General features: G+C 41.9%; 2 protein-coding genes across 5 annotated transcripts; one reads left to right on the top strand and one right to left on the bottom strand.

Moving 5' to 3' along the window:
- Nucleotides 1–85: 85 nt before the first annotated feature.
- Nucleotides 86–8,754, top strand: TXNL4B (thioredoxin like 4B). Of its 3 annotated transcripts, none has more exons than XM_081216683.1 (4): nucleotides 86–299; nucleotides 3,406–3,574; nucleotides 5,195–5,346; nucleotides 7,141–8,754. In XM_081216683.1, exons 2-4 carry the CDS (start codon nucleotides 3,443–3,445, stop codon nucleotides 7,304–7,306), a joined length of 450 nt encoding a protein of 149 aa, XP_081072809.1. In that variant the 5' UTR covers nucleotides 86–299; nucleotides 3,406–3,442; the 3' UTR covers nucleotides 7,307–8,754. The 3 variants fall into 3 exon arrangements, with proteins under 3 accessions (XP_081072809.1, XP_081072810.1, XP_081072811.1); XM_081216684.1 differs by lacking the exon at nucleotides 86–299 and adding an exon at nucleotides 451–699; XM_081216685.1 differs by lacking the exon at nucleotides 86–299 and adding an exon at nucleotides 1,708–3,110.
- Nucleotides 8,755–10,532: 1,778 nt separating this feature from the next.
- Nucleotides 10,533–15,506, bottom strand: LOC308606142 (haptoglobin-like). 2 transcript variants are annotated; one of them, XM_081216682.1, is made up of 5 exons: nucleotides 15,482–15,506; nucleotides 13,755–13,828; nucleotides 13,349–13,447; nucleotides 12,407–12,481; nucleotides 10,533–11,451 (listed from the first exon to the last, which is right to left on the bottom strand). In XM_081216682.1, the coding sequence occupies exons 1-5, from the start codon at nucleotides 15,484–15,486 to the stop codon at nucleotides 10,673–10,675; spliced, it is 1,032 nt and encodes a 343-aa protein (XP_081072808.1). In that variant the 5' UTR covers nucleotides 15,487–15,506; the 3' UTR covers nucleotides 10,533–10,672. The 2 variants fall into 2 exon arrangements, with proteins under 2 accessions (XP_081072808.1, XP_081072807.1); XM_081216681.1 differs by lacking the exon at nucleotides 15,482–15,506 and adding an exon at nucleotides 14,402–15,475.
- Nucleotides 15,507–24,421: the final 8,915 nt, after the last annotated feature.

Below are 24,421 nucleotides of genomic sequence, written 5' to 3'. Positions count from 1 at the left end.
CTAGGGCTTCCGGTCAGAGCCGGGGAAGGTGGGCGGTGACTAGAATAGCCTCTTCCGCTTATTTGAGCGGGGCCTAATGCGAGTTCATCACTGCGCCTGTGCGTGTTTTTCCGTTTCCGTCCCCTTACAGTGGTCCGCCACAGTTGCTGGGCAACTCTAGCTCGTGGGTTGCTTTGGTTTGGGGTCGCAGCCGCGGTTGGGGAAGGAGGAAAGAGCCTCCCCAGTCGGCTTTTTGGAGAAAGGGTGGGGGTTGCCGACAACCCTGAAGTGGAAGAGAGGGAGCTGACGTGTACAAATAAGTAAGTATCGTTTTCTCTAGCAGTTGTGGGCCAGGAGTAGCCCAACCACTGGCATCATTAAAAATATGTCGGACTTCCCTGGTGGCGCAGTGGTTAAGAATCCGCCAGCCAATGCAGGGGACAAGGGTTCAAGCTCTGGTCCGGGAACATCCCACATGCGCGGAGCAACTAAGCCCGTGCGCCACAGCTACTGAGCCTGCGCTCTAGAGCCCGTGCTCCACAACAAAAGAAGCCACCACCCCAAAGAGAAGCCCACACACCGCAACGAAGAATAGCCCCTGCGCGCCACAGTTAGAGAAAGCCCGCTGGCAGCAACGAAAACCCAACGCAGCCAAGAATAAATTTTTTTTTAAAGTATGTATGTCGGATATTTGGGGAAAATAAAGACGCGCACCCCAGTGTAAGTAAGTCACTCGTCTGTTCACACGCGGAGATAACCTCTGATGGTCTTTGGGGATATTCATTTCTAGTTATTTTTCTATGTGAATATGTACATGTGTATTATAGTTAGGTTTTGTACAAAAGTAGGACCACACTTTTTTTTTTTTTTTTTTTTTTTTTTGCGGTACGCTCAGGCTCAGCGGCCATGGCTCACGGGCCCAGCCGCTCCGCGGCATGATCCTCCCGGACCAGGGCACGAACCCGTGTCCCCTGCATCGGCAGGCGGACTCTCAACCACTGCGCCACCAGGGAAGCCCGGGATCACACTTTATATACTGTTGTTTTATAACATTTTTTATAACTTTTTTTTCCTTATCATTAGGATTTTTCAATTATTCATCTCTAACACGGTATATAATGACAGTGTGCTAGTACGTTGCAGTGGCTATACTATCATTTATTTCCTCAGTCCCCTACTGATGGTTATTTAGGTTGTTTGCAGTTTTTCACCGTTATAAATGTACGTTGATCTTTGTGCATATGTCTATTTATTTACTAGGAATAAATTCTCAGAAGTGGAATTGTTGGTCAAAGAGTATTCAGGTTTCTTTCTAGAAAAGTTTTGCTTCTCTGCATTCCAGCAGGGACTCTGAATGCCTGCCCCTTCCACTCACACTTATGCCGTTATCATTTAATCTTTGCCAAATTAATGGATTTGAAAATACATCGTTTAACTTGCTTTCCTTTGCTTACTGGTAAAGCTTAACTTTCCCAGTGTATTTGTCCATTTTTTTTTTTTTTGTATTTGTCCATTTTTATCTCTTCTTTTGTGAATTTTCTGTTGGTATCCTTTGCTGTGGACATTTTCTTAGGTGTGGTCTCAACTTCCCTCTCCTCTTTCCAACATTTTTCCAGGCCCACCCTCTTACAGGCTTATCTCCCCACTCCCCGTTGACAGCTTTGCTCTCCCACCACTTCCTCCTCTTTATCAATAACTTACAGAAGTTGCTGTTTGTTTGAATTCTAGCGGTGGGACAGATCCATCTTCTCGCTGACTTTACTTTTCATCAGTAATTTGTTCTGCCACTCCGACTTGAAGAAGTCCCTTCTGGCAATCATCTTCTCTAAAGTATGACCTCTTGGGACTTCCCTGGTGGCGCAGTGGTAACGAATCCACCTGCCAATGCAGGGGACACGGGTTTGAGCCCTGGTCTGGGAGGATTCCACGTGCCGCAGAGCAACTAAGCCTGTGCGCCACAACTATTGAGCCTGTGCTGTAGAGCCCGCAAGCCACAACTGCTGAAGCCTGCACACCTAGAACACATGCTCCGCAACAAGAGAAGCCACTGCAATGAGAAGCCCGCACACCACAACGAAGAGTAGCCCCTGCTCGCCTCAACTAGAGAAAGCCCGCGTGCAGCAAGTGACCCAACACAGCCAAAAATTAATTAATTAATTAAAAAAATAAATTAAGTGTGACCTATTACTGGAACAGTTTCATCTCCTATGTGAATTTTTAGTAATTCATATCTTAAAATGTGACTTGTCACCAAAAAAAGAGAGAGAGAGAAGGAAATCCTCCCTTTTCGTAGCATAAGACACATTTGGGACTGAATTCAAAATATTAAGTATCTCAATGGAGTCTCTCATGGATGGATCAAAAGTAAAGCTCCTTGATCATAGAGTTTCTCAATCATAAAAATAGGACTTGTTGTAGTAGAAGGAACACTGGACTAGAAATTTGATGGCGTGGATTCTAGTCCTTTTTTTTGTAGCTAGAAGTGTAACTATGAGCAAACTAGTCTGAAAATGAGAGGCCCCTTCTATCTCAGTATTTTACTATTTTGTGTGTGTGTGTGTGTGGTTTTTACACACTCTTAATTGATCTGTTTGCCATGTGATGAGGTATACTCAGTAAGACATACACCAAGGATCTTTAAACCAGGACTCATGATAATAAAAATGTCCGTCAATAAAAGACTGTTTAAAAAAGGATGGAATGGGCATGAAATAGTATGGCATTGTGGCAAAAAATGGGTGAGTTTTCTACACAGAGATACGTGATGGTCTTCACATGTGAGGTAAAGTGCAAAGTGCAGAAGAGTGGGTAAAGTATGTGTGCTGGACGTCTGGCATTTACTCCAGCAATCTCAGCCACACAGTTCTGGTAGCTACTCTGTCCCATGGCTCCTTCAGGCCTGTGGGTGAGAACAGCGCCCTGTCCCGCTGCTACTAGCCCAGGGTCCTGCACTACACCCTGCTGTTTTCCTATACGTTTCCTTAATGAAAGTCTTCAGATTACCAAATCTGAGGATGTCACCTCTTTCCTGCTGGAACACTGACTGAAAGAATACACTCTCTTTTGAGTAATAAAGGGAGAAAACTTTGGAACACGTATTTTCTTGTGAATGCATAACAAAACTCTGGAAGGTATGTGAGAAACTAATGAAAGTTGTTACCTTGTAACTACTTACAGGACACTGGGAACTAAGCCAGTTGAGGGGAGACAATATACCTTTCTATGTTGTTCCTTTTTAACTGGTGGACTTACTTGCCGCCAGTTTGTGCATTTAGTGTGTTCCTTTTACTTTGTTGTTACTGTGTTGTGTGAAACCTTTTTTCCTCTGGGAAAAAAATACATATACACATTACCTACTACAAAAATTTAAAATGTTTTAAAATTAGGACTCATGCACTTAATGTCTTTAAACATTTCAACTTTCAGGACTGACAGTGAGGATTGATATTTGGATTATTTCAACATGAGCTTCCTGTTACCCAAGCTGAGTAGCAAAAAAGAAGTGGACCAGGCGATAAAAAGTACTGCAGAGAAGGTGCTGGTTCTCAGGTTCGGGAGAGACGAGGATCCTGTCTGTCTGCAACTAGATGATATTGTAAGTGAATTTTTTAAGTAAATGGTTTTTATTAAAAAGCTATACATTCTCACTTCCACATCTGCAAAATGAATGAAAGGGAGCAGGCAGGGCCCGGGGATATAGCTGTTCATTTGTTAGCACACTTTCACTAAGAGCCATCGTGTGCCTGCCCTGAGCTGAACCCCCAAATCTGTGATTGTGCTGAATCTGCCCTGGATGCCCTTCCCCAGTAGCAGCTGCCGAAGCTCAGTTTCACCAACAATTCAGTGGAAGACCAGGAACATTATTAACAAGAGTCTGTGAACATTGTCTTACTCAGTGCTCACAACACGGGGATAATTGCTATTACTGTTCCCAAGGGGGGAGATGAATGCCAGGAAGGTCAGGTGGCTTCCCACAGGCACAGCACCACTAAATTGCAGAGCTGGGATTTGAACTTTGTTTTCTCTGCCTGCAAATATGCTTTTCGAGTGTGCTGCCTCCAGTGTGTGCCTGTTGAAAATCTGATTTCACAACAAATCTTCACAGTCTGATGAATAGGAAGGGGGGGAGTATGGGACACAGTAAGTTTATCCTTGTCTCTGTCTATTGTGGAGAGAGACTTACCCAGGCCTGAGACCTCACCCACCATTTCTCCTGCTGCCACCCTCAGTGTGGATACAGTGTAGGAAACGCCACTTCTGTGGTTAAAAATGAGGGTGTGATGTGTTAATCTGGGGGGAAGGGGCCACAGCATTTTACCCTCAGCTACAGAGGGTGTGGAATATCACAGAGGTCAAGAGTATAGACTCTGAAGCCGAGCTGTCCGAGTTCAAATCCTAACCTTACTGCGTACAGCCATGTGACCAGGGGCACATTACCTGCCCGTACCTCGGTTTCCTCGTCTGTGAAACGGTGACTGTAGCAGTGCATACCTCATAGGAATGTTGTAAAGATTAAAGGAGCCAACAAGTGTAAAGCACTTAGAACACGTAGCACATAACAAGTGCCATGTAAGTGTTTGCTATTTTTATCATAATTATCATCTATGGGGAAATTGGAAGGAAGAGATGTGGGGGAATTCCATTGTCTGTAGTACATATTTCTGAGTTGTTTTGTTTTTTGTTTTTTGTTTTTTTTGCTGTATGTGGGCCTCTCACTGTTGTGGCCTCTCCCGTTGTGGAGCACAGGCTCCGGACGCACAGGCTCAGTGGCCATGGCTCACGGGCCCAGCCACTCCACGGCATGTGGGATCTTCCCAGACCGGGGCACGAACCCGTGTCCCCTGCATTGGCAGGCAGACTCTCAACAACTGCGCCACCAGGGAAGCCCGTTGTTTTGTTTTTTATTTAAGTGAGTATGGATTTTATAAATCCATAAAAAGTTTATAAAAACTTTTTACATCAAAAATAGAAGAAAAAAAAAAGAAGAAACAGAAATATATTCACACAGTTTGCCTAGGGCCCTTTCATTACCCTGCCAACAGTGATTCAGACGCTGAACGATAAGGTTACACTGTGTCTAATGTGGAACTCAAACAGGCTAGATTCTTGGCCCAGGAATTTTTTTCAAACAGAAAATTCTCTTCCAGTAAAAAGGTTCACAGGAGAAACGTTGCTGCCTTCAAGTTGTAACCCACATCTCTCTCTTCATTTGCAGCTTTCTAAGACCTCTTCTGACTTAAGTAAAATGGCTGCTATATATCTGGTAGACGTGGACCAAACCCCAGTTTATACACACTATTTTGACATCAGTTATATTCCATCTACTGTGTTTTTCTTCAATGGGCAGCATATGAAAGTGGATTATGGGTAAGTTATATTGACATGAAGTTATTATAGTCTTAAAAGTTTCTTTTATCTAGGCAGTTTCAGTAGCTCACCTATTTGCATGTGATGGGGGCTTTGTGAGTCTTATGCTGGTACTGTTTCCTGAGTTGATGCACTCTCTAATTTTTTTATGTGGAACTTTGGTGCAAAATGAGAGTGTTTCCAGTATGAGTGGTGAATTTTAACTTACTAAGTGTGAGAGAATAGTACAGTTTGTGAAGCGCTCGCCATCTTTCAGTGTAGAAATACAGAACAGGTTTTTTAAAAGATTCCCAGGAATTTTATTTAGAACAAAGTAGGTCATTTGTTCTTAACCTTTTGAAACTCATAGGCTGCATCTATAAAAGAAGTAATCCTTCAGCAAATTGAGACATGCTTTTCTCTTGCCGAGTTTCCTGTCTTCTTGCACTCAGAGAATTTTGAAGTCATTCTTCAACAAAGTCTGTCAAGAATAAGTAACATGAGGGACTTCCCTGGTGGTCCAACACAGGGGGTGCAGGTTCGATCCCTGGTCAGGGAGCTAAGATCCCACATGCCTCGGGCCAAAAAACCAAAACATAAAACAGAAGCGATATTGTAACAAATTCAGTAAAGACTTTAAAAATGGTCCATATCAAAAAAAAAAAACTTAAAAAAAAAGAATAACTAACATGAAATCTTTAATGCCTTCCCCTCCATCCAGTCGGCATCCCAATACTTATTAATTTTGAATGTATCTGTAATATACCTATCATTTCTTACTGTGGTCAAGGAGTCCACTTGTCTAGATCTGTGTGCCTGCTTTGTCATCATTTATTTGAAAGTGTATTAAATATAATCTGTTTTAAGTGTTTTATAGCCATTTATTCTCCTAGAATACAGTTGATATATGTATTAGTTTGGTGAATATTTTCAGAGGGTGATTTATGATACTACTTACCACCTTAAAATGTATACAATTTTTAACCCAGCAATTGCATTTCTAGGAATTTATCTGAAGGAAAATAGTCATGAAAGTGGCCAGAATTAGCTACATAGATGTTCATTCATCCCACCATTATTTAGAAGACAAAATACTTAGAAAGAAGCTAGATGTCCACAGAAGGATACTAGAAATTAATTTAATATGGTATGGGAGATGCATGTTTAATGACTTTGAAAGAACTATGTTATATGTTCGTTGAAAAAAGCACCTTACAAGATAGTTTACATGACATGATTCCCGTGACTGTGAAAAAAAGAAATGCATACACACACACACACACAAGCTTGAAAGGGTATATACCAAAATGTGGCGTCTGGCCTCTTTTTTTTTTTTTCCTAAACTGTTTCTACAGTAAACATACTTGATACTTGAAAAGTATCAAAAAAAAAAAAAAAAAGGTAATATTGCACCTACCACTCAGAAGTATAAGTGAGTAAAACTCAGAGACAACAACAAGTTAATGGACTTTGCATAGTGTCTAGTCAACAACAGCAACAACAAACTAAGCCCATGCTAACACTCAGGGAATACTACTTGATGATGAGTTGAGAAGTGATTAAATAGGTTTTGAAGCAGAAGCTTTGCACCTGGTAGGGCTTACATGCTCTCCCAGCGGCCCACAGCACTGGTTTTAGTCGTATATCAAATGGGGCCTGTAATCGCAAAGGGAAAATCAGTGTCAGGCTTTGTGTCTAAAGGCTCCCTGATCAGAAGAAAATAACAGAGCTGCTATTTATTTTGTTTATCCTGAAGATCTGACAAGTAATTATGAAAAGTTTTGAGCGAGGTTGTTTCTCTCCCATGCTATTTAGGTCTCCAGATCACACTAAGTTCGTGGGAAGTTTCAAAACCAAACAAGACTTCATAGATTTGATTGAAGTAATTTATCGAGGCGCAATGAGGGGAAAACTTATTGTTCAAAGTCCTATTGATCCCAAGAATATTCCCAAATATGACCTCCTCTATCAAGACATTTAGCACTTTCACTACTGTCAAAGTTGAAGAGACAGGCCCGTCGTGAAACAGTGCCTGACTCCAGCTGGGCTGTTTTCCTGGGGTCTTTCGGAAATGTGGTCAGCATCCCGGCGGAGAAGAGGTTTGACGTGTATAGAAAATACCGGCCCCCAAGTAGAAGACCACACTGGTGCTGTGACAATTGGGAATGCCCAAGTGTCTACTCCCTGCAGACCTCAGAGCAGTCAAGTCAGCCGTGGTCAATTTCCCCAGTGTGGTTATTTTAATTTCTCTTTATATTATAGTTTTCTTTATTCTTTAAGATAATACAGAATCCTTCTAAACCTTGGCTAGTACCATTTGATTTAACTACGTTTATTTGATACACAAGTAAAATAGAAAGTCAATTCCCATAAGAGCAAAAATACTTCTTTTCTACCCTATGTGTACACACCCACCCCTTCCATCTTCCTCAGCCTCGCCACTCCTCCACTCGTGTATTTATCTCGTGCTCAGCTATTATCCCAGTTCTTTTGGAATAAATCATTCTTTACTGAGAGCAGGCAAGTTTGTTTTATCTTCGAGCCTTTCTGGCTCAGACTTTTAAAGGTATCCTGGCTTGCTCATTTTATCAGCTTTTCTATTATTAAATTGCCCAAGAAGTGAGAACTTGAACCTTTACCATCCAGCACCCAGTTTGAGCTAAACAAAGAATTAACTACCCTTAGTAAGTAGGAGCTGATCTCTCCCAGAGCTCCATCTCTTTCTGAGGAGAAAACTGTACTTCAAGGACTCAAGACTGGAAAGAGATCTCAGAATTGCTAGGAAGAAGTATCATGTTTATAGGACTTGCCTGTGTTAACAACTTTATGAAGAATTCCCCCAGGGTCCTCTGGCACAGCCTGCCACCACTTGGGCAAGTTCCTGCTCCTCTCAGAACCTCGTGGGGCTAAGGGTACTGACTTTCTAGAATAAGAGAATAGATGCAGAGCCAGAGGGCAGTGTGCCAGGCAGCACGTGACCTGCTTGGCAGCTTTTTGCCACCTTGATGACAGAAACCCAGTTCTGTGCAGGGCAGCACTGTCACTGCAAGTCTGTCCCCCTTTGCCAGGTGCTTCCTGTCCAAGCCTTTTCTGACAAATGTGGCATAGAAGGAAGGCTGCTGGGCACCTTTGTGACCTTCATTGATAAATGAGAGAGCCACTCCAGGAAGGAGACAACAAAACCCTTTCAACACCACCTCCGTCTTCTCCTGGCCCCCACTTCCTGCTTTCATGGTGATCGTGATGCATGGAACTACAACAGCTGTCTTAGGACCACGAGGCAACCAGCACTGGGATGAATAATGAACATGCTGAGAAGACCGGTGAAGAGAGCCTGGGTCCCTGATAACGATACTGAGCTACTGAGTGGACTCTAGACGTGCCTCCCTTAAGACTACATCTATGAAAGAATAAAATGCCTTCACTGCCTGTCAGTGTTAGTTGGATTTTCTGTCCCTCATAGCCTAAGTCACACAGCATTTGAGGTGTGGGAGGTGCTCAGATAACAGCAAAACCTCGGAACTTTCATGCATAAGATTCTCATATCTTTCCTCCTGAGGGCTTTAGGGAATGCTTCTCTGAAGTCCTGGTTTATAGTTTTGTTCCCATCTTGGTTGCTGTCCATTCTGCTAGTATTTATTAAGTACATACTGTGTGCCCCGTCCTGTGCCAGATGCTACATAAAAACGAATGACTCCTGGATGGAAGAAAGGCTGCTTAGAAGAGACAGTGCCTGAGCCTTAAAGGAGAGTAGGAGGTACTCGTGGAGAAAGGGGAGGGCTTTTCAGGAGAGGGCACCAGGGGAGGAAGGCCCGGGGGCTGGAGACAGCACGTGTGTTGAGAAGGCTCCGTGGAGTCCATTGTCACTGGAACCCGAGGGGGAGGCCAGGCAGGTGAGAGGTGCTGCTGGGAAGAAGGCAGAGGAGGTAAGGGAATTGGGAAAATGCCAAAGGCATTTTATGTTCCTCCTGAGGGGTGAGCAGGAGTCACTTAATCAATCAGATTGCTCTTCAAGAAAACTTAGTGCTGAAGGTACGATTAGAAGAAATAGGTGCCTCCTGAGAGGCATCATTTCATGTGTTTGTATTACTTTTCAGTTTCTAGCGATCATCTCTTCCACACGCTCTAGAATACAGGTCTAAGTCCTTCATTGGCCTATGAGCTGTAACCTGTCGAAAATTATTGACGGATCTGGAGAGTGCATGTGAGGAGGACGTCACAGGGAAGGGCAGAACCCTAGTGAGGAACAGTGACATTTTAAGCCATGAGCAGGAGAGGCCCTATTTGGGGATGACAGGACGGTATATTGGTGAAGGGCCAGCATATTGAATAAAGGCTTATCGCTCACTTAGAACTTTTCTTCTTCAGTTAGAAGAGCTTCACGTGCTGGGTTCTAGAACCCTTTTTCTGGGAAACCCTTAATAACGAGACCCTTATCTTTGTGAAATGAAAGACTCAGATGGCTTGCGTTTGACTCCTGGTAAAGGGTAGGTTTCTTCCAAGTGGGAAAAGCAGCCCCTCCTAAGGAAGAGACTTGTAACTTTGCCCGGCCCCAGAATGTTATTACTGATGGACACTTCAGAGATCGTCTGGGTTAAGCCCCTCATAGGAGAGACCTGGGGACTCATGGGCAGGGAGCTTAAGGAGCTTGGCAAATTTATCGTCGAGCTGTGATTTGGACCCAGCAAGTCCAGAAATCCTGCCTTTATACCATCTTACTTTGCCACCTGAAGCACTGGTGTGTTGGAGCACAAACAACGAAGTACTGTCTGTGTTAAAGCACTTGTTTTCATGCCGCTTTGAGCTAGTATCTTCCTCACCGGCCTCCACTCTTTCTCCTCCTTTACTCTGAAGAAGCAAAAGGATGCGGTGAAAAGAGCTCGGGCTTTGTATTTAGACAGACCTAGGTTAAAGGTTCAGCTTCACTATTTGTAGCTATGTAACCTTAAGCAAATCACTTAACTTCTCTGAGTCTCTATTTCCTTGTCTGTAAAACAAGGATAACAGTGACCTCTCTGAGGCCTGCCGTTGGATAGGCGCTCATTCAGTGATCATGAGCCCCGCAGTGGGGCAGTTTGTATCACTTTAGGGATTTCCAGTTGCCCTGGGGGTTTTTCTGCCACACTCCCAGTAAACTCTAGAGCACTTGGCTGCTGCCTACTATAAATGAGAGAATTTTAAAAGGCCCAAGGCTAAAAACACAGAAATGAGTCAAAGGAAGCTCTTTATTGATCAATTCAGCAATGCAAGGCTGGAACCCATCAGCTTCATACCACGTTTTTGTCCCCTCTGCTACTGTCCAGTTTTCCCTCGGCCTTTCAGGCAAAGGCTTCCAGCCAGCCTTGCATTAGTTGTCAGCTATGGTTTTCTGAACCCAGTCCAGAATGGAGGACATCTTCACATACACACCATACTCGGCAGTAGCACAGCTCTTGTCAAAGCTCAGGATCCCAGCCGCATACCAGGTGTCATCAGCCTCATCGTGAATGGCAAAGGCGCTGCCGGCATCGCCATAGCAGGTGTCTTCCTGATACTTGGACAAGCCAGCACAGAAGGTGTGCTCATTCAGTATCGGCTGCACCCCTACAGGGCTCTTTGGTGTCTTCTTTTCGGGTACTGTGCTGCCTTCGTAGTGCTGTACACACTTGTCTTGGTCCGCCACTGGCAGCATGACGTACTTCAGATGCTCCGTAAAAATGAAGTTGGCATTTCGCCCCCAGCCAGACACATAACCCACACGCCCCACTTCCACATAATCTTTTGAAGGTAGGCAGATGGGCATTACTGTCTCATCAGTGGGCACCTTCTCTCTGAGTTTGATGAGCGCAATGTCTACCTCAGAGTAGTCAGGGTGGAGAAGCACCTTCTCAATCTCCACAAGCTGCGTTCTCCCCACATAGAGTCTTAAAGTAGGAGCAATGTCTTTTGCTTTTGTCTTATTGTCATGACCCAAGAAGAGATTTTTAGCTGTGGTCAGCAGCCATTGTTCATTGATCAGCGTGGCCCCCGAGGTGAGATTATTGTGGGAGACCATCTTAGCCTGCCAGGGAAAGCTGCCTTTGGCATCCAGTGAGCCACCAATGATCCTTTGCACCTGAACCACTGGATGCTTGGGCTTTCCGCATGCTGTTGAGGAGAGTAAGAAAATTATGAGCAGAATGTGACCATCTGCCAGTCTTTCCCAGGGAAGGATAAAAGGATCGACCCTTACTGCTGTCTGAACGGTCACTGTTCATTTCTTCAGAGCTGGAAATGTTTGCATGCTTTGCCCTTACCTTCTGCTCCTCTTGTTCCCAGTGTTTACAGTTTAAAATGATTCTTTTTTTCTTTTTAGTGTTTACGTCACTAAAGCAGAGTTCTATTTCCTGCTTTTCTAACTCACAAAGAAACAAGTAGCCCTGAAGTTTTCAAACTCTGGCTGCTGAACTCTGTGTATATTTAAACAGTCTATCACAGCAAGGTGTCCACCGTTCCCTTGAATTCACTGTAAGGGCAAGGAGCTACTATGATTCATTCTCTCTGAATAAAGAAGGATGCGATATTGCATTTAATAACAGGCAGGTTAGCAGTTCCGCATCCCTAGTAGCAGAAGACGGTAGGCAAGAGCCTCTTGTTCCAAGAGGGAAAAGGAGAGAGCGTCAGCTCTTCCTAGTAACAGCAGAGCCCTAACCCATCTCCAGCCTCTTGTATCATGTTCCTGTGGATTAAGGTTTTGTTGTGCCCTCCCTTGACCCGTTCTTCCTGGAGCTTGCTTTACCCTTGGCCCAGGGCTCTCTAGCTGGGCTATATGTACACACAGAGTTTCCTGATCCTCTGTGGGCAGTGCAGACAGTGGATTCAGTCAACGCCCCACAGGCCAAACGAACAAATCCTTAGTGAACTTCATGGGGAAGTATTACCTGCCTGTGCACTTCTCTGCCCAGCCACCTGTGGTTCTCCCTGGTCCCTCCCCTCGGCTCTTGTGTGCCCAGAGGAAACCACACAGGGAGGTTATGCCTCTAGGACATTTCAATCCCTGCTGGTGCACCAACCCCTCAATACCCACTTTTCCGTCTGCTTCCCAGGGCCCGTGATTTCCTACCTGCTTCGCACTCAGGGAGGTTCTCTCCAAGGTCCTTATTTATCCACTGCTTCTCCCCGTTTAAGGTGTACACTCCTGAAACAAAGAGAAAAAACGTGAGCCAAAAGGGAAATTGTATCTGGACCTAGCGTGGGGAGAGAAGGTATTTAAAGAGCAGAATCAGAGAAGCAGGAAGGGGGAGGGCAGGGGGAGAGGAGGAAGGGAGGAGCGCTGTGCTAGAAGCGAAGTGCTGGGGGCCGCAGTGCAGCCCAGCAGGGCAGGACGGTGGTCACGGTGACCGTGGCGATCACAGTGATCGTGGCGAGGCGGTACGGGGTCGGAATCGGGGTTCAAATCCTGACTCTCCCTCTTACAGGCTACCTGAACTTGGGCAAATTACTCGACCTTTCTGTGCCTCAGTTTCAGCAGCAGCAAAGTGAGAGTAATAACAGTATCTCTTGGGAATCCCCTGGCGGTCCAGTGGTTAGGACTCCGCACGTCCAACGCAGGGAGCATGGGTTCGATCGCTGGTCGGGGAACTCAGGTCCCACAAGCAGTGCAGGGCGGCCACAATAAATAATAGTATCTCTGCGGAGGGGTGTTGTGAGGACCTAGTGAGCAAGTCCGTGTGAAGTACTTAGAACAGTTCCAGGAGTGCAGTGCTCACTAGGTAAGGGCTCCCTGCCGTCATCACCGTCACCGTCATTTTGTCCACGTAGATGTCACTCTTGAGAGGGTAGCCTACATGGCGTCACCTCCCTCCCCTTAACAAAGGAGAAAACTTGAGGCTGAGAATAGTTAATTTGCCCAAAAGGCCACAGCTACTGGTGACAAAACCCTTGTTAGAATCTAAATCTCCTGGCTCCAGAGAACACGTGCACTTTCTGGACAGTCACCCTGGCTCCACCCCTTGTGGAAATGGTGGGACAGAGGAGGGCCCGGAGACATTCGTCCCGGCCTTACCATCTCCAGCGCGTAGTTTGTAGTGGGTTTTACACCGATAGCGAACCAAGTGTTCCAGGTAGCCATTGGCAATCTCGGGGGGCTTCAAGCAGCTGTCATCTGCAAAGAAAACCAGGGAGAGAAGGTTCGTAGTCAGAAGCTGCCCCTAGAGACCCAAAAAGTCAGAGGAGATGAACCCGCTTTGCACATCAACCTCTGTCCACCCCAAATGGAAGCCCTGGGGAGGGCAATCTCCCCTTATTTCTGGCTGGCTCCCCAATTTTCTTCATGATACTGAAAGACCAGAGATTAGGGAGAGAAGGAGCAATTGGATCTTCCCCAGGAGAGGAGGGTGCAGGTCTGATGGGGCGAAAGTGGATGCAGCAGTGCTGGGAGGTACAGCTCTTGTCCAAACACAGAGACCTACCTGTGGCAGTTATGCCGATTTCCACCGCAAAAAGCTGCCCGCAGAGCAGGAGGGCGACAACAGCTTGCAGGGCACTGCAGAGAAGATGGAAAGGAGTGCGCAGCTCATCTGCCCGCTTCACCACACACACGCACACACACACACACACACCCTCACACCCCCCACCCCCCATTAGGCAGCCAGAAAAAATAGATACGGAAGTGCTAGGACCTAGAAGCCCTTCACCCACCCACATGCATAGTTTAGCAGCTTCCCAGTCACCCAGGTTCCCGCATGTTCTGTGCTGCTGGGAATTCTACAGAAGCTTCAGAGAAGAACAACCAAGATAGGAAGGCACATGGGGATTGGGCCTCAGTTTCTGGCAGCATTCAGGAAACATTAAATTGTTAATATATGAGCTCTCCAGCAAAGAGAAATCTCACTTGGGCACCCTAAGGTGCTGGGCTACAAGGATACTACTAACGAAATGTGGATAACTGGGAGATGGGGAAGTGGGGATTTATTATGCTCTTCTTTCTACTTTTTGAAATTTTCCATAATAAGAGGTTTTTTAAAATATATAATTTAAAACACTGATACAGTTTTTTCTATTATTTTATAATTTGACTTCAGGAAATGGTATAGCAAACCCCAGGATTCCAGCTTACCTGGAAGATAACTGGCTCCCTGAAAGGTCGACTGTGCACATGGGCATCAATGCACAGGCCATACTCACCAGTTAACCATCTCCCTGAAAGATGTCAGCTACTCAAATATTGCTTGGTTAAGTTTCTAGTCTCGTTATTTCAACATTTCAAAAAAATTTTTTTTATTTTTTTAAAATCTGAGTGCCTGAATTGTGTCACTCAAATGTGTCACTATTGATCTTTCTTATTATACATTTTTAAAAAGAAAAAAAATCTGCTAATAGGCATATTCAAAATGCCAGGGGGAATTCCCTGGCGGTCCAGTGGTTAAGACTCAGCACTCTCATTACCAAGGGCCCAGGTTCAATCCCTGGTTGGGGAACTAAGATCCCACAAGCCGTGTAGCATGGCCCAAAAGAGAAAATGCCAGGAGGCCTACCACAGGAGCTGCTGGCATCCCCCGTGAAAACTTCATAACCTCGAGGAAGAAAGCTATTCCTTAGGGGCTCCCCTGGTGGCGCCGTGGTTGAGAATCTGCCTGCCAATGCAGGGGGCACGGGTTCGAGCCCTGGTCTGGGAAGATCCCACATGCCGCGGAGCAACTGGGCCCGTGAGCCACAACGACTGAGCCTGCGCGTCTGGAGCCTGTGCTCCGCAACAAGAGAGGCCGCGATAGTGAGAGGCCCGCGCACCGTGATGAAGAGGGGCCCCCGCTCGCCGCAACTGGAGAAAGCCCTCGCACAGAAACGAAGACCCAACACAGCCAAAAATAATTAATTAATTAATTAATTAAAAATGAATATCTGCTTATAAAAAAATTTGTTTAAAAGAAGCTATTCCTTAGAGAAATTCACGTCTCATGGGAAAGACAGCACCATCTGAAAGCATTACCCTTTATGGACACGGAAAAGCAGAGGATTTAACACAGAAAACACTTTATTCACTATAATTTAGCCCATTTGCCTTATTCCTTTGTTATATTTTTGCATCTCTCCTGTAGGCCTCTCCTGTACCTGGGCTGTCATGTAGATAAAAGATATATACAAAGAAGGATGAAATAATCCAGAGGAAAGGGGGGACAGGGCTGAACTGTGGACTCACCTCATCTTTGGTATGTCTGCCTCTGAAAGAGCAGTGCTGTGGGGCACCTTCTGATGCTTTTATGCCTCCGGTATCTCACTCCACCCCCTTCTTGATTTCATAATCCCTGTGTCTACACACTTTGGCCTTGCTAAGGTCACTCGCATTTTCCAGTAACAAAGCCACAAATAATATCTCTGTTAAGAGTCGAGCTCTTGCTTCATGCTTGAGTTTCCCAGGTGTTCTTCATGCTTGAGCCAGAGAAACCTGGCCACATCATGACCCCATGTAGCTGCCAAAGTGTTTCCCGAAATCATCCACTGTGCAGGACTGGGGGAGGAACCGTCAATCTGTGTCTCTTTGTTTTGGATGATTTTCAGCACTGAACAGAGCCTTTCTTGGGGTTATTTCAGATCCCTTAGAGACACTCCTGCAACCTGGCTGAGATAGGGCTCTAAAGTAAGCATGTCCTTTTCAGAATCATTTTCCGCACTCTGTGTTGCCATCTCCTTATTGCTGCAAAGCTCTCCAACCTGAAATCAGTAAAATGTATTTATTGTGTCTTCTCTGATCTCTTTTTCCAAGAAATCACACAAAATTGTTAAAGCTGCAGTGTAGACGCAGACTGTACTCAATGGCAGTGGTTATCGTGGTTTTATAGTCCAGTAATCAATCCAAATAGGCAGGCGAGAAAAACAGATGCACTTTAGTCAGATGCCTGCAGCTGTGTACCTCAAGTACTGTTCAACTGAAATTTAATATCAACTCATTTATAAAAAGCCAGTGGTTCTTAAATTAGAGTGTGCAGAAGAACCCCTTTGGGACGCTTAAGGTGGCACTGATGTAATAGCAAAATAACTGGAAACAGCACAAATGTCTATCAATAGGAGAATGGCTAAATAATGGTGGTATATTCGTATAACAGGACATTATACAGCCATGAGAATGAATGAACTATGAAAGAACATGGATAGCGTTATAAACATAATTTTTAAAGAGAACTTCAAGTTTCAGGAGATTATATTAAGAATGATACCACTTCTATAGAGCTCAAAATCAGGCAAACTCAGTAATGGATTCTAAGATATGATACCAAAATCACAAGCAACGAAAGGAAAAATGGATAAATTGAGCTTCATCAAAATTAAAAACTTCTGTGCATCAAAGGATAATATCAAGAAAGTGAAAAGATAATCTATGAATAGGAGAAAATATTTACAAATCATATATCTGATAAGGATTTAATATCCAGAATATATAAAGAACTCTTACAGCAACAAAATAAAAAACAAACAACCAATTAAACATGGGCAAATGACGTGAATAAACATTTTTCCAAAGAAGATATACAAAAATGGTCAACAAGTACATGAAAAGATGATCAGCATTGCTGGAAAATGTCATTAGGGAAATGCAAGTCAAAACCGCAAGACATCACCTTACACCTACAAGTATGACTACAATTACAAGAAAAAAATATATAATAAGTCTTGGCAAGGATGTGGAGAAATTGGAACTCCCATACATTGCTGGTGGGAATGTAAAATGGAGTAGTGTCTGCAAAACAGTATGATGGTTCCTCATAAAGCTAAACTAGAATTGCCATATGACCCAGCAATTTCGCTTCTAGGTATTTAACCCAAAATAATTGAAAAGGGACTCAAACAGATTCTTTTCTTTTTTAATAAATTTATTTATTTACTTTTGGCTGTGTTGGGTCTTCGTTGCTGCGCGTGCGGCCTTTCTCTAGTTGTGGCGAGCGGGGGCTACTCTTCGTTGTGGTGCATGGGCTTCTCATTGCAGTGGCTTCTCTTGTTGCAGAGCATGGGCTCAGTAGTTGTGGCGCACAGGCTTAGTTGCTCCACAGCATGTGGGATCTTCCTGGACCAGGGCTCAAACCCGTGTTCCCTGCGTTGGCAGGTGGATTCTTAACCACTGTGCCACCAGGGAAGTCCTCAAACAGATTCTTGTACACCAATGTTCATTGCAGCATTATTCACAATATCCAAAGGTAGAAACAACCCAAATGTCCTTCAACAGATGAGTGGATAAAAATACATGCAGCGGAATATTATTCACCTATAAGAAGTTCTCATACATGCTGCAACATGAAACTTTGAAAACATTATGCTAAGTGAAAGAAACCAGAAACAAAGAGACAAATATTATGTGGTTCCACTTGTATGAAATGTTTAGACACAAAGTAGAATAGAGGCTCCCTGGGGCCGGGGGAAGGGAGGAAAGGGGAGTTATTGCTTAATGGGTACAGAGTTTCTGCTTGGAATGATGAAAAAGTTTTGCAAACAGTGGTGATGGTTGCACAATATTGCAAATATAATTAATGCCACTGAGTTGTATACTTTAAACTTGTTAAAATCAGAAATCTCATGTTATATATATTTTATCACAATAAAATAATTCAAAAAAAATAAACTTCTTTTTCTTAGCCAAAGAAAACTTCTTAAAAACAAGCAAGACTGAACAATATGATGTATAGGCATAGATGCCAAGAAGACAAAACCTTTATTTAAAAAAATTTTAATAGAACAGAAAACACAAAATGTAAAATGTTACCTCTCATAGGGAGGCAGAAGGCAGGCATAAGAGAGAAGCACATAGGTAAATATAAACATAAATAAATTATTGTTAATGATCCAACTTTTGGGCTGGGTAATAGGTTCATGAAAGTACACTTTATTGTGCTTTATTTTTAAAAAGACATCACACATATACATGTATATATCAAATATAATATTTATAGGTATCAAATAACATTTAAAAATATGAAGGAGGGGGAAATCACGTGATAGACTTATTAAGAAGCAAAGCCCAGGCCCCTCCTTCCAGAGATTTTGATTCAATAGGTCTGTCAGGGTCTACAAATCTGCGTTTTAAATGACCATAACTTCTCCCAGCCCCGTACTGCGTGACAGTGCAGCTCCATGGTCCTATGAAATGGAGGGGGAGGCTTTCTTTTTGGGCTGCAGCTACCCCTCCTAAGGGATCTAAAATGAAACATTTCTGGGGACATCTCTGGTGGCGCGGTGGTTAAGACTCCTCATTCCCAATGCAGGGGGCCAGGGTTCAATCCCTGATCAGGGAACTAGATCCCACATGCATGCTGCAACTAAGAGTTCGCATGCCACAACTAAGGAGCCCGCAAGCCGCAACTAAGACCCAGCGCAACTAAATAAATAAAAACTTTAAAAAAATAAAATGAAACATTTCTGACCACCACTATAGAATAAAAATTCAGGTGCACAAAAATTCGCATTTCTCTTTCCAGCATAACCTGAACTCTATTACACCAACCCCTGCTCTTGGGCAACAAGGGAAATTTACAGCCTCCCTGCCCTGGGCATCGTTTATTAGCTTGACAATAAAGAGTGTCCAGCCCAAAGGCCTTCGCTCTTAATTGGGAATCACGATGGGTCAAGATGAGGAGATGGAAAGTGAGAAGCCTCCGTGTAGCTGGCCATAAGAAGTAGTGAATACATTTTATAGGGAGAACAGAAAGCAGAAAAGTTTAAAAGATCAATAAGTCAGGACAGCAGATAGTGGAGGAGCTCAAAGGGCAAAGTTTTGACTTTGGAAGAAAAAAATATTTTTAAAAGTTTGTTCTGCCAATATGGAAGTCTTAAAATTTTGTAAGCTACAGAAAAATAAAAATAAGAAAAAGTCCTCCCATTATTTCACCACCCCAAGACCCAAGACAGCCAGTAACTAACCACTATTAACACTTTAGTGTCACTTCCTTCCAGGCTTTTCTCTGTACACATTTTTACATAGTTTTGATAATTCTTTATACAGAATTTTTGCGTGGTCTGCCTCTTTCACCCAATGTTATAGGCATTTCCCATCTTTCAGCAAATCTCTTTGAACCATTTTTAATGCCATATTATATTTCCAACTTAAATATCCCCTCATTGTTGCAAATTTAAGGTGATTCTAATTTGTCTTTTATAAATATCTTATATAAACACAGGGAAGTGAGGTAGGAGGCCAGGCTCACTTTATTCCATGTGGACATACAATTGATTCCGGCATCATTTACTAAAAATCTTAAGTGTTCAGCTTGATGAATCTTTATATAACTCCTGTGTAATCAATACTCAGATCAAGATTTAGAATATTTCCAGCCCCCAAGAAGCCTACTTTGGGTTTCTTCCAGTCAACACCCAACCCCCAAAAAGTAACCATTGTTCTGAGTTCTCTATCTTGATAGAATAAGTTTGCCTGTTCTTGAACTTCATATAAATAAAATCAAATAGTAGTCATTCTTTGTTTCTGGCTTATTTTGCCCATCATTATGTCTGTGAGAATCATCCATGTTGTCATATTAGTTTACTTCTTTTTTTTCTTTCATTGCTGAGAAGTATTCCACTGTATGAATAAACCACAATTGATTTATCCATTCTCCTGTTTATGGATGTTTGAATTTATTCCAGTTCAGGGCTATTATAAATAAAGCTGCTTTGAACATTCTTGCCTGTCTTTTGGTGGATGCATGCACTCATTTCTCTTGGATAAATACTTTGTTGTGTCAACGGTAGGCATATATTTAGCTTTGATAGATACTACCAAATGGTTCTCCAATATACACTCCCAGCAGCAATATGGCAAAGTTCCAGTTGATCCATATCCTCGCCAATGCATTATAATTTTAGCCATTCTGGTGCATATGCAGTAAAATATAATAATGACTTTAATTTGCATTTCCCAGACATCAAATGATATGTAGAACACTTTTTATATCCTGTTGGTCCATTTAGATATTCTCTCTATGAAATGTCTTTTCCTTGTTGATTTGTTAGGAGCTGGGTTTTGGTTTTTTTTTTAAGATATTTTGAACACTAATCTTTTGTTAGGTAAATGTATTGTCAACATCTCGCATTCTAAGGCTTGTCTTTCACTCTCTTAATCGTGTATTTTGATGAACAGAAGTACAGTATTTTTATTTATTTATTTATTTTGTTTATTTTTTAGTTTTGGCTGCACTGGGTCTTCGTTGCTGCGCATGGGCTTTCTCTAGTTGCAGCGAGCGGGGGCTACTCTTCGTTGCGGTGCGCGGGCTTCTCATTGCCGTTGCTTCACTTGTTGTGGAGCACAGGCTCTAGGCGCGCAGGCTTCAGTAGCTGTGGTGCATGGGCCTAGTTGCTCCACGGCATGTGGGATCTTCCTGGACCAGGGCTCGAATCCATGTCCCCTGCGTTGACAGACTGATTCTTAACCACTGCGCCACCAGGGAAGCCCTGAATTACAATAGTTCTGAATTTTAATGTCCTAATTTATCAGCTTTTTAAATTTTATGGTTAGTGTTTTTTGTCCTGATTAAGAAATCTTTGCCTATAAGATTATGACAACATTCTCTTAAATTTTATTCTAGAATTCTATCTTCACATTTAGGTCTATGATCCATATGGAATTAGTGTTCATGTATGATGTGAGATAGAAGTCCAGGTTCATTGTTTTCCATAGAGATAAGCAGTTGCTCCAGTGTCATTTACTGCAGTGATCATCCTTTGCTCCTAATTTGCAGTGGTATCTTTGTCAGAAGTTAGATGACCATATATGTGTTGGTCTCTTTCTGTATTCTTTATTCTGTTCCATGAATCTATTTGTTTAATCTTAGGCCAATGCCACAGTCTCAATAAGGAGTAGTTAATAGTAAATCTTGCTATCTGGTACTTCAGGTGTTCCAAATATATTCTTCTTCCTCAAGATTGGTCTGACTGACTACTCTAGGTCCTTTGCATTTCATCCTCATATAAATTTTATTTTTTAATTAATTTTATTGGAGTATAGTTGATTTACAGTGTTGTGTTATTTTCTGCTGTACAGCAAAGTGAATCAGTTATACATACACATATATCCACTCTTTTTTAGATTCTTTTCCCATATAGGCCATTACAGAGTATCGAGTAGAGTTCCCTGTGCTATACAGTAGGTCCTCATTAGTTATCTATTTTATATATAGTAGTGTGTATATTTCAGTCCCAATCTCCTAATTCATCCCTCCCACCCCTTACCCCCTGGTAACCATAAGTTTGTTTTCTACATCTGTAACTCTATTTTTGTCTTGTAGGTAAGTTCATTTGTACCCTTTTTTTTAGATTCCACATATAAGCAATATCATATGATATTTGTCTTTCTCTGGCTTATTTCACTCAGTATGACAGTCTCTAGGTCCATGCATGTTGCTACAAATGGCATTATTTCATTTTTTATGTCCGAGTAATATTCCATTGTGTGTGTGTATATATATGTGTGTGTGTATATATATATATATATATATATATATATATATATATATATATATATATATATATATATACCACATCTTCTTTATCCATTCCTCTGTTGATGGACATTTAGGTTGCTTCCATGTCCTGGCTGTTGTAAATGGTGCTGCAATAAACACTGGGGTGCATGTATCTTTTTGAATTATGGTTTTCTCTGGATATATGCCCAGGAGTGGGATTGCTGGATCATATGGTAGCTCTGTTTTCAGTTTTTTAAGGAACCTCTATACTGTACCAACTTACATTCCCACCAACAGTGTAGAAGGGTTCCTTTTTCTCCGCATCCTTTCCAGCATTTATTGTTTCTAGATTTTTTGATGATGGCCATTCTGACTGGTGTGAGGTAATATTTCATTGTAGTTTTGATTTGCATTTCTCTAATAATTCATCATGTTGAACCTCTTTTCATGTGCCTCTTGGCCATCTGTATGTCTTCTTTGGAGAAATATCTATTTAGATCTTCTGCCCATTTATTGATTGGGTTGTTTGTTTTGTTTTGTTTTGTTTTTTTGATATTGAGCTGCATGAGCTGTTTGTATATTTTAGAGATTAATCCCTTGTCGTTCTCTTTGTTTGCAAGTACTTTCTCCCATTCTGTGGATTGTCTTTTCATTGTGTTTATGGTTTCCTTTGCTGTGCAAAAGTTTTAAGTTTAATTAGATCCCGTTTATTTTTGTTTTTATTTTCACTACTCTAGGAGATGGATCAAAAAAGATCTTGCTGCGATTTCTTGTAACTCTTTCATTAGATTTATTCCCAAGTATTTGATTTTTATGCTATTGTAAATGATATTTTAATTTAATGTGCTAATTGTTTATTACTAATATAAGAAAGTACAATTAATTTTCATATATTGACCTTGTATCCAGCAATCTTGGTAAATTCACTAACCAAATCTAATACTTTGATTAATGTTCTACATTTTTAGGTACACAGTCATGCCATTTGCAAATAATGGCTCTTCTACCTCTTCTTTTCCAGTCTTTAACCTTTATACCTTATTTCTTTTTCTCACTTTATTGCACTAACGAGGATTTTCATTACAGTGTTAAATGGAAGTAGGGAGTGGACATCCTTGTCTTGTTCCCAAACTCAAGAAGGCAGAAAACATTCAAAATTTAACTCTTAAGTTAGTTGTAGGCTTGTTTCATTTTGTGTTGTTTTGAGGTTTTTTTTTTTTTTTTAGGTATCCTTTATAAGATTAAGGAAGTTTCTTTCTTAGTTTGTTTCATTCTTAGTTTGTTGAAGTTTTTTTTAACATAAAGAGATGTCAAATGCTTTTTCTTTATCCTCTAAAATTTTCTCTTTATTGTGTTAATGTGGTGAATTACATTGATTGATTTTTGAATGTTAAACCACCCTTGCAGTTCTGAAATTAACTTCAATTTCTCATAATGTAGTAGAATTTTTAAATATTGCTGGGTTTCATTTGCTGATTTTTCTAATGGATTTTTCCATCTGAGTTCATGGTAAATATTGGCCTATGATTTTCCTTTCTTGTAATATCCTTATCAAGATTTCATATTAAGGTTATGTTGATCTCATAACACAAGTTGGGCAGTGTTCCTTATTTCTCTATTCCATGAAAGAGCTTATGTAGGATTGACACTATTTCTTCCTTAATTGTTTGGAGGAGTTTGCCAATGAAGGCCTACAGGCCTATAGTTTCCTGTGGGAAAACTTAAAATTTCAGATTGTTTCTTGAATAGATAAGGGACTGTTCAGAGTTTTTTTTTTTTCTAGTGGTAGGTTGTGTTTGTCTAGAAATTTACCCATTTCAGCAAAGTTGTCAAATTTATTGGCATAAAGCTGTTCCTAACATCACTCTATTATATTTGTAATATCAGTAGGATTAGTAGTGATGCCCTGTCCTGATACTGGTAACTTGTGGGGGCTTTTTCCCTTTTTTCTTGAAAAATCTTGCTAAGGATTTATCGATTTTATTAATCTTTTCAAAATTCAAACTTTTGCTTCAGTTGATTTTTTTCTACTGTTTGCCTCTTTTTCTTTCAATGATTCCCACTCTTAACTTTATTATTTCCTCTTTTTTTCTTACTTTAATTTTTTAATTTTCTTTTTTGAACTTCTTAAAGCAGAAACTTTTATCAATTTTAACTTTTCATTTCTAATGCGTGTATTTAAAACGATAATATTTCCCCTACATGCTGCTTTACCTATATCCCATAAGTGTTTTTTTTTGGTTTTTTTGCGGTACATGGGCCTCTCACTGTTGTGGCCCCTCCCACCGCGGAGCACAGGCTCCGGATGCGCAGGCTCAGCGGCCATGGCTCACGGGCCCAGCCGCTCCACGGCATGTGGGATCCTCCCGGACCGGGGCACGAACCTGTGTCCCCTGCATTGTCAGGCAGACTCTCAACCACTGCGCCACCTGGGAAGCCCTATCCCATAAGTTTTAACATAATTTTTATCAATCAGTTTTAAATATTTTCTAATTTCCATTTTATGTCTTGTTCATTCCATGATTATTTTAAAAAGTATGCTTTTAACTTGCAAACATTTGGAGATTTTAAAATTATTTTTCCACTGTTGATTTCTAGTTTAATTCCATAGTGGTCAGAGAATATACTCCATATGATTTTTTTAAAATTATTTATTTATGATTTATTTTTGGCTGTGTTGGGTCCTCGTTGCTGCACGC

Source organism: Mesoplodon bidens (genome assembly GCF_964165515.1).
Source record: "Mesoplodon bidens genome assembly, chromosome: 18".
NCBI classification, from domain to species: Eukaryota; Metazoa; Chordata; class Mammalia; order Artiodactyla; family Ziphiidae; genus Mesoplodon; species Mesoplodon bidens.
The sequence above is the reverse complement of the archived record's forward strand: the minus strand, read 5'-3'. Positions and strand labels throughout refer to the sequence as shown.

Excerpts from the sequence above, each read along its gene's own strand:
- TXNL4B (XM_081216683.1), top strand. The coding sequence starts at position 3,443 with ATGAGCTTCCTGTTACCCAAGCTGAGTAGCAAAAAAGAAGTGGACCAG. Across the intron at positions 3,575-5,194 it reads GTCTGCAACTAGATGATATT|CTTTCTAAGACCTCTTCTGA; the intron begins GTAAGTGAATTT and ends CTTCATTTGCAG. Across the intron at positions 5,347-7,140 it reads CATATGAAAGTGGATTATGG|GTCTCCAGATCACACTAAGT; the intron begins GTAAGTTATATT and ends CATGCTATTTAG.
- LOC308606142 (XM_081216681.1), bottom strand. The coding sequence starts at position 14,463 with ATGGCCTGTGCATTGATGCCCATGTGCACAGTCGACCTTTCAGGGAGC. Across the intron at positions 13,448-13,754 it reads AATCGGCATAACTGCCACAG|ATGACAGCTGCTTGAAGCCC; the intron begins GTAGGTCTCTGT and ends TTTTCTTTGCAG. Across the intron at positions 11,452-12,406 it reads CCTCCCTGAGTGCGAAGCAG|CATGCGGAAAGCCCAAGCAT; the intron begins GTAGGAAATCAC and ends TCTCCTCAACAG.